Source organism: Meleagris gallopavo, chromosome 23, assembly GCF_905368555.1.
Source record: "Meleagris gallopavo chromosome 23, MGAL_WU_HG_1.1, whole genome shotgun sequence".
NCBI lineage: Eukaryota > Metazoa > Chordata > Aves > Galliformes > Phasianidae > Meleagris > Meleagris gallopavo.
In genome coordinates this window covers 2952032-2967810 of record NC_139426.1, presented here as the reverse complement: position 1 = coordinate 2967810, position 15779 = coordinate 2952032, and the positions used below count along the sequence as shown (strand labels likewise).

At 52.7% G+C, this 15779-nt stretch overlaps 1 protein-coding gene across 7 annotated transcripts in view; it reads left to right on the top strand.

Moving 5' to 3' along the window:
• Positions 1-15779, top strand: part of SAMD11 (sterile alpha motif domain containing 11) — a 75450-nt gene that overhangs the window by 33882 nt on the left and 25789 nt on the right. For 6 of the 7 annotated variants that reach the window (XM_085242313.1, XM_085242310.1, XM_085242312.1 and 3 more), the window contains one exon: positions 4563-4613. The exons of the other annotated variant lie outside the window; for it this stretch is intronic. In XM_085242313.1, the coding sequence (XP_085098439.1) occupies positions 4563-4613 (51 nt within the window). The remainder of the gene's footprint in view (positions 1-4562; positions 4614-15779) is intronic. 7 annotated transcript variants of the gene reach the window in all.

Genomic DNA, 15779 nt, shown 5'->3' with positions numbered 1-15779 from the left:
TGGGGGGAGAAGGAGCAGAGGGAGCCCTCCTCCTCAGGTTTGGGGCAGCACCGCACTTTTCATTATGCTTTTAATTTTGCCAGATGAAGGAGCTGGGTTTTCTCATTCAGTGGCTCTCAGTGCATTGCCTGGGAGGTCTCGTGCTGGCCCCAGCAAGGAGCAGTGGTGCAGACAGCGTGCAGACACGCCAGCTGGGCCTGCACAGCCAGCCCCCCATCTGCTGCTGCCCCTAATTCACCTGTTGTGTGCTCCCTGGCTGCTATGGATTGGGCTGTGGCTTTATTGCCTCCCACCGAGAGGGAGAACTAGGTTAAACTGCGATAGCAGGAGGACTGGGTTGGGGCCCGAGCAGAGCTGTGTTGTTGCCCCATACCCCAATGGCCCCCATGCACCCCTGTGTGCATTTGCTCTTACAACAGTTCCGTCATTGCTTTGGACATCATTGCCTTTTTTTTTTTTTCCCCTTTTCTCTGTTTTCTTTCTGTTGACTCTCTCTGTGGTATGGGGGATGCTGTGTGCTGTTCCAAGGGGTGAGAAGAGGGGCCAGGAGCTTAGTTTGTTGCTTCATCCCTCGTTCTAGCCTCCCTCATGTGGACCCTTAGGCTTTTGCCTATGGCAGTGGCCTTCAGAGGAGGTACAAGCACTGAGGAAGCTGTCTTGGGGTGTTCTGTCATCATAGAATCACAGAATGAGTTGAGTTGGAATGGAACCACTAAAGGCCATCTGGTCCCACTGCCCTACAGTGAATGGGGACACCCACAGCTCCATCCTGTGCTCAGGGCCCCATCCTAGGAAGGAGCAGAGAGCTGCTATCTGTGCCTGTAGTTGATGCATTTCGCTGCACGCCAGCTTATTTCCCAGCAAGTCCTTGCAAAACTGTGTCACTTTGCTGCTTTGCACATGTGTGATAAAGCCGAGGGAGCCGAATCTTGCACTGTAAAGAGCTTGGCTCATCTGCTTAGAAATCCAGGTGACCCAGGCTTAAAGGTGAGTGTTTCTCATCTTGTAGTGAGACCCTCTGAGTCCTCCTTAGCCTGCTTTGCAGGGTGTGTTAAGTAGCCATGGTGTTATGCCGCCTGTCTGGAAAACAGAGGGCTTAAAATCTTGTCTCATATAACCAGAGGCATCTGCTGAGCCTGATACCATAGCTTGATACCCAGACTGTAAGCACTCGGGAAGAAGCTCTGAGGATTATTGGGGCAGTGCTGCGGAGGAATAGCCTTTTTCTTTCGATCAGAGCGCTGCTTCCAGAAATGTTGCTCTCTTACAGCCTTGCGGCACGCAGCACTGCGTTGCCATTCTGGCTGTGGCTGCCCCAGTGCTTGGTGAGGTTTTCTGTCTGGCTCTGAGAGTTATTGAGTGGCCATTGTGCTTCTCTTTGTGCTTCAGGGCTGTGAGGTCCCAACGCCTTCTGGTTGGCATGGGAGAAATGCAGGACTGCTTCTGCTGTCCTCTCACTTGACCTCCTCCTGAGATGCTGTGTTGGGACACGTTTCTTTCACAGCTTCCACTGGCTTTTTTCTGTTAATTGGCAAGTCAGAGGCAGCCCCTTCTTCCTTCCTCCGCAGCTCGTCATTTGCTTTTCCTTTCCCTTTCCTCCTCCTCCCTTCTTTCTCTCTGAACCATGCACCACTTAATAACAGCCACCATATTCAATTAAAGATCTGTCTGGGAAGCGAAGACTGGGCTTGGTCCAGAGCACCAGTAATTGTGTCATGGTCCTAATGAGGCCATGTATTTGTGGAGGGAGAGAAGGAAAATGGCTCCTTATTCTCAGGGGTGTCGTGGGACAAAAAGTAAGAAATGGGAAAAAGTCCCTTTTTGCCCGAGGAGGTGGGAGATTGGAGGGGAGCTGAAGTGTGAGATGGGGAGCAAACAAAATCCTGAGCCACGAGTGCTCCTGGTTGTGCCTGTAGTTCCCTGCAGCTTGGGCCATTAAGGATGGAAAAGGCCTCTAAGATCATCAAGTCCAACCTCAACCCATCCCCACCGTGCCCACAACACAGCATCACTTCCATGGGAGAGCGTAGCCAAGACATCCCAAATCCAGGTCTCAGTCTTGCTGGAAACTTGAGGTTGCTCTTCCATGCAGAGAGCCCCAGGTTGTGCTCTAAAACAGAATGATGCAGATAGACTCCATCCAGCAGAGAGCTGGCCCTGGAGCAAAGGGGAGGAGGAAGGGACAGCTGCAGGGGAGAGGTGGATGTGGCTGCACGGTGCTCGCCACGTGGCCACGGGAGCAGGCTGGCCTCGGGCAGGGGCTCAGCAGCAGGACGGCTCACTCCTTTGGCCTCACCACTGCCAAAAAAGCTTGCAGGGTCCTCTGGGGTCCAAGGGAACGATGGGGAAGGAGAAAAAAAAAAAGAAAAAAAGAAAAAAAAAAAAAAACCCAACAAGTTAAAAATTAAAAACTATCCCAGCTGCGCTCCCTTATTTTGCCAGCTCTGTCGCTTTCTTTCCTGGGCTGGATTCTCAGTCCGGCGCGGGCTCCCAGGATTGCCTCGAGTAGCCTCAGCCCTTCCTGTTACATCATCCCTTTGGGGTTGTTTTGCATATACATGTATGAGTGACTTCACCCTCTGCACAGACCCAGCCCTGACACCTCCTCGCTCAGATGCTGACCCACACGCAGCTGGGGAGCCCATGTGCAGCTCCGCGTGGGGCCCTGGGCTGCTGCACTGAGCTTTGCAACAGATCACCCCGTGTCAGAGATCCTGGGTGGGTGAGGAGGTAGAAGACGGTGCTAGCCGTGCTGTGGGGCTGGTATTCATTTTTTCCCTTCTCTTTTCTGTTATTAATTTATAAGGAACTGTCTCCCGCTCACCGTTCTCCATACAACCCAAGGATGGGCTCCTGCAGCTGATAGCTTGCAAATTATTAGTAATTTGATTTCAATTGGATGAATAACCCGTTAAAGCAAAATGTGCATTAGGCTCAGAAATCTAATTGGTGATAACGGCGTAGAGACATGGAAGGAGTGCTTGGTTCAGCTCCCTATCCCTCTCCTCCACCCCCTCCCCCCTCAAAAAAAAAGATAATTAGGATTTAATTTCATTCTCACCTATTCATTTGTCTAAATATGGGTGTTTAATTATCCATCTCGGCTGATAGCTGCCCCGGTGTGGATCTGAGGCTTTCCCTCCCTTGCTTACAGCACTCCCAAGCAATGTCCCTACACTCTGAAGTTGGCTGGTGCTCAGGCTCATGGAGGATGGTTGTTCCTTCATTTATTTGTTTAGTCATTTTGGAGGGCCCCAAGCAATGTTTAATAGACAGAAAAGGAGGGGCACGATCCCTTGGCTCCATTTCCAGGGAGTTTTTGTGCATTGTCATCCAGGGAGCAGAGCAAAATCAGCCCTACTAACAGCACTGTTATGTGGGCAGGGTTGGTGCTCCTGGGCCGTAAGAACCACGAGAAGCTTGAATTTGCTTTGAGCTTTGGGTTCTGTTTCCGTTTGCAGATGAAAAGCTGGGGAGACAGAAAGCCAGGCTGGGTTTTCTGAAGCACTGTATCTGAAAAATAGGGAAGCCTGTAGGTACATGTGGAACTAATAAATACAGTTCTGAGCGCAGCTTTATCGGTGGAACTTAATGTCTAATAAAATCTAACAGTACCCTAAAAGAAGTACTCACCCCTGTAAGAACGGCTCAGAGACCAGCAGGACTCCTTTCTGAGCTGCTCCATGGGGTGAGCACAAAGGCAGGCTCGCGTTGAGGAGACTCACAGCCTTGGATCTGCAATTATTTCCGTGCCAAGCACTGTTCTCAGCTGATTTCTGAGCAGTGGTTCAGTCCCATTGACTTCACTGCTCATGCTGAAGTGCTTGCTGGCCCAATTCAGAGCACATTCAAATCAGGCAGGCTTGCATGAGGCTCGTTCTGCTGCCCTCGGCTCACGCTGCTGCTTTTCCTATGGGGCTGCTCATCAATCACCCTGATGGGGAGGGACAGCGGGGGTCAGGGCCCTGCTGGGGGTGGCAGGGGAGCAATGCTCCCAGTAGCATGCCAAGACAGCAGAGCACAGGTCAGGCATCTGCCTGAGCCCCCGGGGCCGGCGTGGATGCTGCCAGGTTGGAAAGAGGAGAAAAGGGGGGGGAAAAAAAGAGCCAGCACAACCCGTGGCTGCCCTGCCTTGATTGAGGATGTTATTCATCTAGAATCTGCTGTTCCTGCTTGTCAGCAGGCAGAATGACAGAGTATGGGAAATTAATTTCCGAGGTGGGAAATTGCTAATAATTTATTTACAGCCAGGGCGGGCGTGGAGGAGGGAGTACAGTGCAGAGATATTTGGGTTTTCTTCTTAAAATGGCAGTGCTTAGCCCTTCCTGCATTAGTTGGGACAACACCTTGCAGCCCTTGGGCGTATTGGGAGGCATGCTGCAGCAGTGGGGCTCCTTCCCCCTGCTGTAAGTCTCACTGCCAGCACAGTGGGACCCACAGGATAAGTGGGGTTGACTGTGCCTGCAGCAAAGGGGCAGAGCTGGGGAGAGGGTGGGTCGTGATGGCAAAGGATGCCGTGTTCAGCATGTGCCATTGATCTCTGTTTATTTGTTTGTTGACAGGATACACACCCACTGGGATTTAAACATCTCCTTCCGAGAGACCTCTTGCAGGTACCATTTTGGGGCACCCTCTTTGTATGGTAGGCTGAGCGTTTATGGTATGTTACTGGCATATGGATGCTGTCAGATGTAAATGAACGTTTCTGATTGTCGGTCCTGTGGGGTTTTTCTTCCTTCTGTCTCTTTCTCCCCTTCCCAAATATCCTTCCTTCTATTCTTTTGTTCTGGGAAAAGTTCTCTTGGGGGGAAAACAGTCTCTTTTGAAAGAGAGAATTGATTGGCCTTGGTTGACCAACAGTTGACCACGAGCCTTCAGTGAGCCTTCTTGGCCAAGAGGGCCATTGGAATCCTGGTTGACCAACAGTTGACCAGTGGTTGACCAACAGTTGACCAACAGTTGACCATGAGCCCTCAGTGAGCCCTAGTGGTCAAGAAGGCCAATGGTGTCTTGGTTGACCAACAGTTGACCAACGGTTGACCGTGAACCAACAGGGAGCCCTGCTGGCCAAGAAGGCCAGTGGTACCTTGGGGTGCACTGCACGAAGCATGGCCATCTCTGTCCATCAAAAACAGCCCAGTGCTGTTTTTGATATGTGTTTTCTGTAGCCCCTTTTTGGAGGAACGTGAGATTGAGGTGGCCCAGATGTATGTGTGTCCTTACTGGCATGGGAATATGTATCTTGTTTGCAAAAGTGATGCTTTGCACAAAAAGCTTGAAGCAGTACAACACCAAAGGTAGTATTTTGGGGTAGTACTGCGAGGGGCAAGAAGCACCGAGGACTTCTCTTTGTGCTACAAGTAGCTTCTGATGCTTTGTGTAAACTTCCTGTTCAGTTACAGATTAAAAACCAGTAGGAAAATATTTGCACAACTGGTGCTGGTGCAGCATGTATAAGCCAATGCAGTTTTTACTCTAGAAAACACTGTTTAACCGCTTCAGAAGGACATTGCTCTCAGCATCGTGGCTGATGTAGGCATCAGAGATGGGAGGAGAGAGTATCAGAGGTGACTCCCAGCTCCATCAAATGCGGTGCTGGGTTCTGCCTCCGTTCTGCTCCCATCAGAGGAGCTGGAGGACCCATGGCCTGTGCCAGTTTGACACACTGACACGTCCCCACGTGAGCACGATGTGGGCTATTCTGCAGGCAGCAGCAGTGTGTGAAGGTCGTACCTGTGTGCCTGGAGAGACAGATCCATCCCTGCTTAATGGAGTGCTGGGTGGGAATTAAGTCTCGGTTCCCCCAAGTGGCTCAGTGGAGGAAATGGGGAGGGAATGGTGGGAAACATGAACTGAGTCACGCTCCGGTGGGGCAGAGGGATTCACTGGTGATTAGGTAAGCACCGACTTTGGCCCTGGAACATAAAACTCTATAATTCCTAAAATTTACAACATTCAGCATATAAAACCTCCACCCCAACCAGGAGGCGTCTCGGAGCCAGTCTAGGAGGCACATCTCACCCAGTGCTCCTGTAAAAAAACAGCTGAAGGGCTTCTTTTGTGCACCGGTCCTCAGAGTAAAATCCCTGTTTTGTGGCCGTAAGCTTTTGGGACTCTAAAATAGAAAAGAATGGATTCCTTCCAGGCGGACCCTTTCATGATTAATTTCAGCCTAGAGCAAAGTTTTATGGCTGAGTTATAAACCCCTAAAAGGCAGAGGTTTGTAATGGAAGCGCTGACACGAGCCCTAATTAATAGCCAGCTGAGCAACGATGCTGCAGTTCAACACAGCCACGGCTCAGGGTGCAAACACCTCCGGAAATCAGAATCCCTGTCTTCAAAAATGAATATTTCTGAACCTCAAATGCATGGTGTAAAACAGGGCTCTGGTTTTTATGACAGCAGGCACATTTCCTGTGCTCCCTCTGCCTGCTTGCTGCCTTGGTTTAGCTTTCCCCTGCCCAGGCCGTGGCAGAAGGGTCTCAGTGATGTGCAGAGCTCATCCCCCAGCAGTTGGGCTGGTCGTCCCCAACCCATGGCAGGACGTGGGACCTGCAGCCTCCGTGCTGCATGAAGTCAAGCAGCTGTGAGAGCTGCCATCCTAATTTACCTGTCATGGGCTTGGCTTTGATCTTCCTTTCCTAGCTGCCAGAAAATGCCTGGATTCGTTGGCTTTAGCCACTGTGGAATTGCTGTCAGTCTTGCCCTGGATAAAGACATGTAATTGGGTACAAGGCGTTCTGCCTGCGGAAAACCCAAAGCTCGAGGTAGGGGAATTGTCCTGAGAGGGGAGATTAGGATCTGTCCTTGTGCTGCCAGGTGCTTTTCTCCCATCCCTGTCAAGCTTTGAAGTTAACACTAGCTTTCAGCCTTTGTTTGCAGCTCCCTTCCTTTAAAATTGCATTTTAAAGCTAGAATTCGCTTACACGGATATATTACTCCTCACATAGCTAGCTGAAGCGTGTTCTAGATGAGCATGCCAGGTTGTGGGATAGTGAGCACGGGGTTGCAGCCCATTCCCTGCACTCTGCCCTCCTGCTGGTGGCAGCGAGCTGCGGTGGCTCAGCTGCAGATGGGGAGCGAGGAATAGATAGGAGGCAGTGTGTGCTACCAGCATGCAGCCATGCAGCTCTGGGTGGGCACTAACCTGTTAGAGTGTGTTTTAGTCCAGGAGTGTCTCTTGTGCGTGGTATGGTGCCATCAGACCGACACGTTGGGCTTCCCTGTAAGTCCAGCCCTGGCACAGAGCCTTGCAGGCAGGGCTGAGTGAAGCAGTGTGGCTGCGGTCAGTGCTGTGCAGCTGTGGTCTTAATGGGAAGTGGTGGAATGGGGTGGGTTGGTCAGGTTTGGAGTGGGTTTGGAATGGGGTGGGTTGGTCAGGAAGGAGGAGAAATGAAACAAATCCTGGCAGGTGGGAGAAGCAGAAGGAAAAATGTTTGGGGAATGGGTTGGGAGGAAAGGCAGTGCACTGGTGTAGCCCATCAGGTGATACAGGGAGAGAAAAGGAGCAGGAGAGATGGAAAAGCAAAAGGTTCTGAGCGTGTCGAGGCTGCTCCTGGCTCAGTACAGGTGCTGCTGTGTCGTGCAGTGCTGTCAGTGGGGCATCCCACCACGGGCTGATGCAGGACAGCTCTGTGCTGCCTGTTTGCTTAGTTATCTCTTCCTTTATGTCTCTTTTCTGCAAGCTTTTGCCTTCTAATCTGGAAGACCTGAAGGAGGAGGGACTGAGAGGTCAGGAGAGGCGTTCGGCAGCTGGGAGGCAGATGTGACCCACAGCACCCTGCAGCCTTCAGCCTGCTGCTAGAGGAGCTGGCTGTGAGCAGATAAAGCCTGCAGCTTAGAGCAGGAGGAGCAGACAGCTCCAGGGAGCTGCAGTGCTGGCAGTGAGCTGTGCCCCACTGATTGAAGTGGGGCAGATGGCAATGGGGAGATAGAACCCCGCAGAGCTGCAGCTGCCACTCACACTGCTGGGAAGCTGACTGTGTGCTGCAGAATGGAAAAGATCCCCGTGGCAGCCTGCTGTGTGCTTTGTAGGTCCATACGGGGGGGGCTTCTGTGTCACGTAGGGCTGAGTTTGGCCCGAGTTTGGGGTTATTTCTGCCATGGCTTCAGGATGTTGGCTGCTTGCAGGAATGGTTTCATCCTCGTCGTGGCAGAGCACACAAAGAGCTCTCACCTTTATGACTGGTAGAGCTCTGCACCAGGACGTGCTTCCTGAAAGCAGAGGTGCTAAGTACAAGGAAGCTCCTGGTGCTGGCAGGGATGGCTGTTCCAGGTGGGTGAGTGCAGCGTGTTCATCAAACAGTGCCTGTTTGATCCGGGACAAAAGCTGCCCGAGTAAAGGGATGTGTTCTTTGGTTTCGCTGGAAGATGAGAAGTAAAGTAAAGCCACGCCAAATCCATGTAGCTGATAGATAACAACAAGGGCATTCTGTGTCAGAAAGAAGAGCAGAGAGTTGGGAAGATTCAGCCAAGGAGCTCAGCCTCCACTTGCATAGAAGAACATGGGCACCTCTGCTTTGATGGGTTTGAGCCCCACGAAGCATCCACGTGAAGACAGAGCATGTAGACACTGAGATGCAGTGGGAAGAGCTGCTGAGTTGCCATTCCAAGCCTCATGTTCCACCAGCTGCTTTGTGAGGGCTTTGCATGGCAGCAGGACGTGCCTCAGGCTGCTTGGCTTAACCGTCCTCTTTTTGTGTATCTAAACATCTCCAAGGGATGGGCAGGAGGGAAAGAAAGTCATTCTGTGGCTGGAGGCACCGGTGGAGATCAGCTTTGGGAGCTGCTGGTGGTCTCCCTGGGTTCCATGGGCCATATGTAGGTGAGTGAGTGAGGGATCCTCAGGACTTCCCTTTGCTTCTCTCCTCCCTGTGGGTCTGGTCTTACCCTCTGGTCTCGCTTGTGCAGATTCTGACACACGTGTGTGCTCAGATGGATGAGCAGGGAGGAGAAGATCTGTTTCCATTGGCCTGCTGAAAAGGGGTCTTTCATCTCAAAGAATCATTTCACCATTCTTTCGTTAGCTTTTTGCTTTGGTGGTCATTGACAGAACGCTTCGTGGGGCTGTTGGGGTGGGAATGGGGGAGAACACCATTCACATACCTGCACAGATTCAGAGAAGCAGTCATTTCCTTGCAGCAGGATGCAGTGTTGTGTGTCCAGGTGCAAGGGATCTCATGTGGAACAACCCAACCAAGGGATTCCTGTGCTGTTGGCATGGATGCATGATGCCGGGCTGCTGCTTTTAGGGAGCGTGCTTGATGCATACAGTGATGTCCTTCTGCTTTTAGATTGCATGTCAAACCACAGCTCCAAGGGCACATTGCTGGAGTAAGTTTCTGACCGCCCTCTTCACACCCTATTGGGAAATCAGGAGGTTTCATATTTAAGTCAGTCTCGCCCTTCGTACGTGGGATCTGTGAGCCATTCCTGCAGCTCATCAGCTCCCACCACTCATTGTCTGAACTTGTGCCTTATCACCCATTTGAGATCGCTCATCTGAGTGTTTTAATATTTCATCCTGCTCAGAGCAGGCAGCTTAATGAATTGAGAAAATGAGCAGAATTTGGGATATTTAAAGAGGCCTTCCATCCATTGCACCAGCTGCATGTCAGCAACACGTCCTTTTTATTGGCTGAGCAAAACATCTCTGTTTGTCCATGACTCAGTAGTGTTGGAACGCGGCATCCGGATGAGTCCAAGGCTTCAGGGAGTGCTGTGCGTGTCAGCAGGATAAGCCCATTGATTGTGGTGCAAATCAGAGCTGCCAAAAAAGCTGTAAGGAGGAAAACTGGGACCTCTGGGCTGCCTGGTGCTGAAGGCAGAGGAGCGTTGAGCCCTTCCCTGCACTCATATGCAGGCAGCAGCTGCTTGGCTGAGGGGTGAGGCTGAGTGTGACTTGGGTCTGGCAAGGAGCTGAGCTTTTGGAAGGGCTTTGGAAGGGAGAAGGGTGGAGATCCAGCGTGGGAGGCTGATGCGGAGTGAGTGATGGGGTGGGTGTTTGTGGTAAATGAGGGGACTGAGCAAAGGGTTTGCGTGGAAGCACGGCAAGGCCCTGGGAGGTGGTGGGTGGGGAAACGAAGAGATGGTGCGGCTCTGGGAGGTGGGAGGGATGCATCACCTGGAGCAGGTGGACGCTGAGGTCTGTGTATGGAAAGGAGGGCAAAATAGAGATGGTTGCTGGGATGTGTAAACGCAGCTGGCTCAGAATAGCTGGGAAGTGCATGAGCCTCTCCCCCAGCTGCATTCTGCCTGCTCTGCTAGCAAAACTTCCTTTATTTGCAGCCAAGGTGAGCTGCAGGCTGCGGTCAGGAGGGATCGATCGGGGTGTGATGGATGTTGGGAGCAGAGATGTATGGGTGCTATAGTGCTTGTGGCAGGGCCATGGAGATGGGCTGCTGGGGAAAAAGGCTCTGAGCCCATCCTGCCCTACTGCTGCATGCACCAAAGGTGGGAGTCGGGGGGCTTTCAAGGGACGAGGCATGGTGTATTTGGGCACACATCTCTGCTAATAAGAATTGTAACCAACCTGCAGGCTTGTTGCCAGCCTGGGGTGCTGGGTTCTGCATCACTCCTGTAATCCTCATGCTGCACGCAGGTCTGGATGGGGTCTCACGTGCAGGCTGCAGGTGGAGGAGCAGGAAGGGCACTGATGGTGGGTGAGGGCATTGATGGTGGGTGAGGTTTTCCCCATTTCTGTTACGCATTGTGTCTCTCTCTCTGAGGTCACCATGCCCTCTGTACTGTTGCACAGGGATTTTTGGCTCCGGGGTTGCAATTGTGGTGTTCAGGGTGAGAGGTGATGGCCTTAAGTTGTGCCAGGGGACATGCAGGTTGGACAGTAGGAAGTATTTCTTCCCTGAAAAAGTGGTGATGCGTTGGCACAGCTGCCCAGGGAGGAGGGATCACCATCTCTGGAGGTGCTCAGTGTGGAGATGTGGCACTGTGGGACACGCTCAGCTGGGGTGGGTTGGGGTTGGATTTGGGGATCTCGGAGGTCTTTTCCAACCTTCATGATTCTGTGAGATGCTCTGGGTCTGCCTGATAGGTCATCAAACTCAGCAGCATCACTGCAACTGGAGGAGAAATCTGAGGCTCGCAGCATGCCATGCAGGCATCCCAGTGCTGAGTGCTTTTGTGGCACGTGTCACAGCTGTCTGTCAGCATGAGGTGCCCTTAGCAATGGGCTGGGCTTGTGCTTCATCGCAGTGCTTCATCTTTTCCCCATCTCCAGTCCAGCTTCAGTGTGGTGTAGTTCCATCTTCTTTTTATTTATGGGCTGAACGACGAAGCAGGATTACAATAAAAACATCTTTAAACTTATTTCCAGCTCATTTTGGAGTTGCCAGCTCTACTGATCATTTTTATGAACTGTCATGAACATTAATGAAATTTTATGAGCATTTTGCTCAGGACATTGCAAGATGATTTTTTTTTTCCCCAAGATAAGTCTGGAGGGAGAATTAGTTCTGTGTGAGCTGGCTTGGGATCTGCAGGTGTCTGAAACTCCCTCCCTTCCCTCTTGCTTCTGTTCCCTTGTCTTTCCCTTCCCTTCTGTCATCACAGAGCTGTAGAAGGTTGGAGTTGGAAGGGGCCATTAAAGGCCATCTGGTCCAACTCCCTGCTTTGAATGGGGACACCTGTGGCCAACAGGGACACGTTGCCCCTGTCTGATGGGTGACATCTCCTTGGAAGGAGAAGATTCCAGCAGGGCAGGTCAGGGTTGATGTCTGATGAGGACAGAGCGAGGCTGGATTTGTTTTTTTAATTGGTTTTGAAGACTGGAAGCAATATAGATGTACCCAAGGGATCCATGGAAAGAGGGGCAGCTGTGCTCTGAGCTTGGCTTGCTGGAAATCTTGCTCGTATCTTGTGCATAGGGTGCAAGATCTCCTGGGGTACAGCGTGGTCCTATGGCCGTGGATACACTGTTAGCACTGAGTTGTGTGCACAGGTAGCCCCATGCCCACCTGGTGCTGCACGGTGCTGTTGGGCACATGGCAAGCTACAAACACTGATCTCCAGGTCAGTGCCAGCTCTGGGGCTTTGCAACCTGTGGGAAAAGTTGGAACTGTAGAAATGAGGACTGGGAGCCAGAAGGCATTCCCAAGCCTCCCCAGTGCTTTGCTGGTGATGGGGATGGGAGAGGTGTGCAGGAGGTGTGCAGGAGCAGCTCCTTTGCCCAGGGCTGATCTTCCCGTGTGATGGCACAGTGCCGTGGGCTGGCAGCAGCTCAGCTGCTTATTGTTTCACAGCTACAAAGTGCCCCCCACCCCCACCCACTCCTTTTCGAGTCGCCTGATCGCGGCCTCCAAATCCTTGACCCAAATCCTGCTGCGCCCAGCTTTAGGGCTGATCCTGCTCTGCCTGCCACGGCCAGCGCCTGCCAGCTGGGAAGGTGTCCATCAGCAGGATGCTGCCATTCCAGCTGATAAGCAGGGAGGGGGCAGAGCTTTCCCTGCTGACTCAGGAGCCCCAGGCTTTCCCCTGGTGCTGGCACTGACCTTGCCTGGCACTGCAAGGCCATGCCAGGGCACTGCTGGATGGGAAAGTGTCCATGCAGTGCTGCTCATCCTGCAGTAGCTCTGTTGGGCTGGAAGGTGGGGAGCACCTCCAGCAGTAGGAAGGGCCCTTTTTCTTTGCCAAATAGGAAAGCTGGCACGTTGATAAGGAGCAGCAGAGGATCTGTTGTCTCTTAGGGATCCACTTTGCTGGATGCGCGCAGGGTTTGGAGGTGGAGGGTCTGTGTTCTACCTGCTTGCAGGAGATATGTTTTCTTCAAGGGCTGCCGTGTGCACATTGCTTTGGAAATGGGTGATCAGTTTTAGTTTGGGGGTAGAAAAATCTGAACTACCAACAAGAGAGAGCTCAGGGCTGTTATTTCCCCCCAGTCCCAGCGCTGTGTAGCTGTGCTGTTACATAAGGTTGTTTCTCGCAGCTGTAATGATGCAACAGTATTTATAGACCAGTCTGGGTTTTCCTTTTAATGGCTTCCATAAAAAGCTCATTATGCCCCCCCTGCACAGCACTGATTTACATGCCCTCCCCGTCCCCACGCTGCGCTCTGACACCGCTCTGCTCCCATCGTGAGGGCAAAGCAAGGAGGGGAGAGCGACCAAAGCACCTCCAGCTCTGACAGATGCTGTCTGCTTCCTTGGAGCCACGCTCTCCAGCATCACTGGTGCTCCCAGGAGGGACTCAGTGGTACGGGAGGATGGCACAGCACAGAGCCAGGGGATTGCTGAGACACAGCCCTGAGCCTGAAGGAGCTGGGGTGGGGGAGCCCTGCATGCTGCTCGGCTCTCCCTGCCCCAACCCATGCTGCCCTGCATCCCTCCTTCTGCATATTGGATTCTTTATTCTTTATTGAGGGGAGGGGCAGAGGGCTGGGACAGTTTTATGGCAGCGGTATCGATCGGTAAAATTTAATATAATCCCTGCAGTTACTGAGTGATCGTTAAGGGGATGGAGAGCCGGTGAAACATATTTAAAAAGAAATATTTTTCAGTTTTATTTCCTCCCAGTGCTACTTCTCAGAGTCTCTGCTCCCTTCCAAACCTGGCATCGCTCCCCTGCTCCCCGTCCCTTGGAGGACACCCATCTATTTCTGACCTGGTTCTCACCACTTGCCCTGCAGCCGATTGAAAATCAGCAGAAGGCCAGTATGAGAGCATGGCTCCCTCCATACAGCAGCTCCATCCGTAGCTCTTTGGCTGTAGCACCTCGCTGGCCGATGCCTCCCACTCTCCCCGTGCCCACGTGCCGCCTCATGCAGACACTTGGTGAGGTTTCAGCTGTTGTTTGGAGGGCTGCAGTGCACCAGGAGGCAGCCACTGTTGGAAACGATGGAAATTTTGGCCCAGTTTTGCCCTTTCCCTGCCCTCCCACTCCGTGCCATCGCTCTTTGCAGTCGCTCAGAGCAGTGCATCCCATCCCCAGACCCCGCGGGCGCCTGGCTGCCTCCGCTGGCTGCGAGGACTGCGACACTGATTTATCTTTTGGTTAATTGTCTCCATCCATTAGTCTCCCCATCCTTCTCCTTGCTAAAGATGCAGCCGCCGCTAATCTCCGTAAGTGAAACACATTTAGCAGGCGTCGCTCCCGGCCCGAATGTGGCTCAGAAGCAGCTGAGCATCCCCAGGGTGCTATGGGTACCCTCCATCCTTGCCTGCTCCCCTGCTTAACTTCACAGGCACTGCTGGGCAGAGGGTTCTGTTGCAGATGTTGCTCAAAACAACCGACCCTGTTGTTCCCAGAAGTCTCTCACAGAAGCCGGTGGCATGTCTGGTACCCGCAGCCTCCTCCCGATCCATTGGTACCCCCACGAGGATGGCTGTGCATAGCAAATCTGATAGACTCATCCTTCCCTGTTTGCACTGGGGCTCCGTGGGGAGCACCTCCTCATGCAGGCAGCTGCTCTGACAGCCTCATGAGTGCCTGTTCCTGGAAGCACTGCAGCTATCGAGTGACTGCTGGTGCCCCATTACTGTGCCATTACAGAGCCTCATCAGAGCCACCCGTGCTGGGGAGACAGAGGGCCAGGCAGTGCCATTAAGCATAGCACAGCAGCCAGAGCCTTCACAGAGAGCATTAGCGGCGGTTTCTTTTCCTCCAGAGGTAATTTTTGCAGCCATTAGTTGGCAGCGCGTCTCAGTGCTGCGTTTCCCTGTGATGCACGGCGAGCTTCTGGGCAGGGAGAGCCTTCATCACTGCTTCCCTGCGCTCCTGGAGTTGGGATCTGCTGCTCCCATTCATTAGGATTTGGAAAGTGCCCAAGCTTTTGTAATCACCCAGCCCCTTCTCCTTCTTGGCAGCGAGGCAGAGCCCGGTGGCAGGCCAGGGTTCCCATGGGATGGCAGCTTGCAGCAGCCTGGGGTGTTCTTTGCAGTGGAGAACAGGCAGAGGCATGGCATACAGTATGTTTGGTGGGATGGTTCCCTTCTGAGGCTCTGCAGAGCACAGCAGTAAACGTCACTGAGACACTGACAGCGACCTCAGGTTGGTTTAGTGTGGAGCTCTGTGCCACGTGCAGTTGTGGTTGGCCAGAGTTGGCCTTAGAGATGTCCCCAGCACTGCTGCCTGCCCCTTAGCTCTTAGCAGGAGTGACATCCCAGTGAGCACAGCACCCCATTCCTTCCTCGGCCATCAGCACACGCTTCTTTTTGCCCCTTTCCCACCCCCACCCTTCCTGAATGTATCCTGCTCCGTGCAGCTGCTCAGTGCAATGTCACAGAACCAGGACGATGGGTTCAGATAGGGAACAGCACGTCAGCTGTGATTGGAAGTGACAAAAGGAGTTCAGCTAGGCTGGGTTCACTGCTCAGATGCAGGGCTGCGTGAAGCTCAGTGTTGTGGACTCGAAGCTGCTCGTGCTAGGAGTGCACTGCAAAGCTAAAATAGCAGGAATACCTGCAGATACCCTGTGATCAGAGCATCCTCATCCAGCAATGAGGGGTTACGAGGCTGTCAGCATCACTGAGCAACATCCCAGCGAGCCCAGAGCCTCTCCCTGCAGCAGTGCTCATGGAGCTGAAGTGCCCAGGCTGTCCTGCTCAGGGCGTGCACCTCTGCTGCTCACAAACACCTGTGTCACCACGGCCCTAAAGCATTAATTACCCAAACCCCATGCAAACCCAGTATTGCCATGGCAACCTGCAGCCCCACAGAAGGCTGTTTGTCTCCTCCTTGACCTTTCGGGAGATGTGTATCTTGCTCAAGCCCCCTTCTCTAATCCGGTTTTTAAAATATAATATTATGCTACTGGAAGGGATCAGACC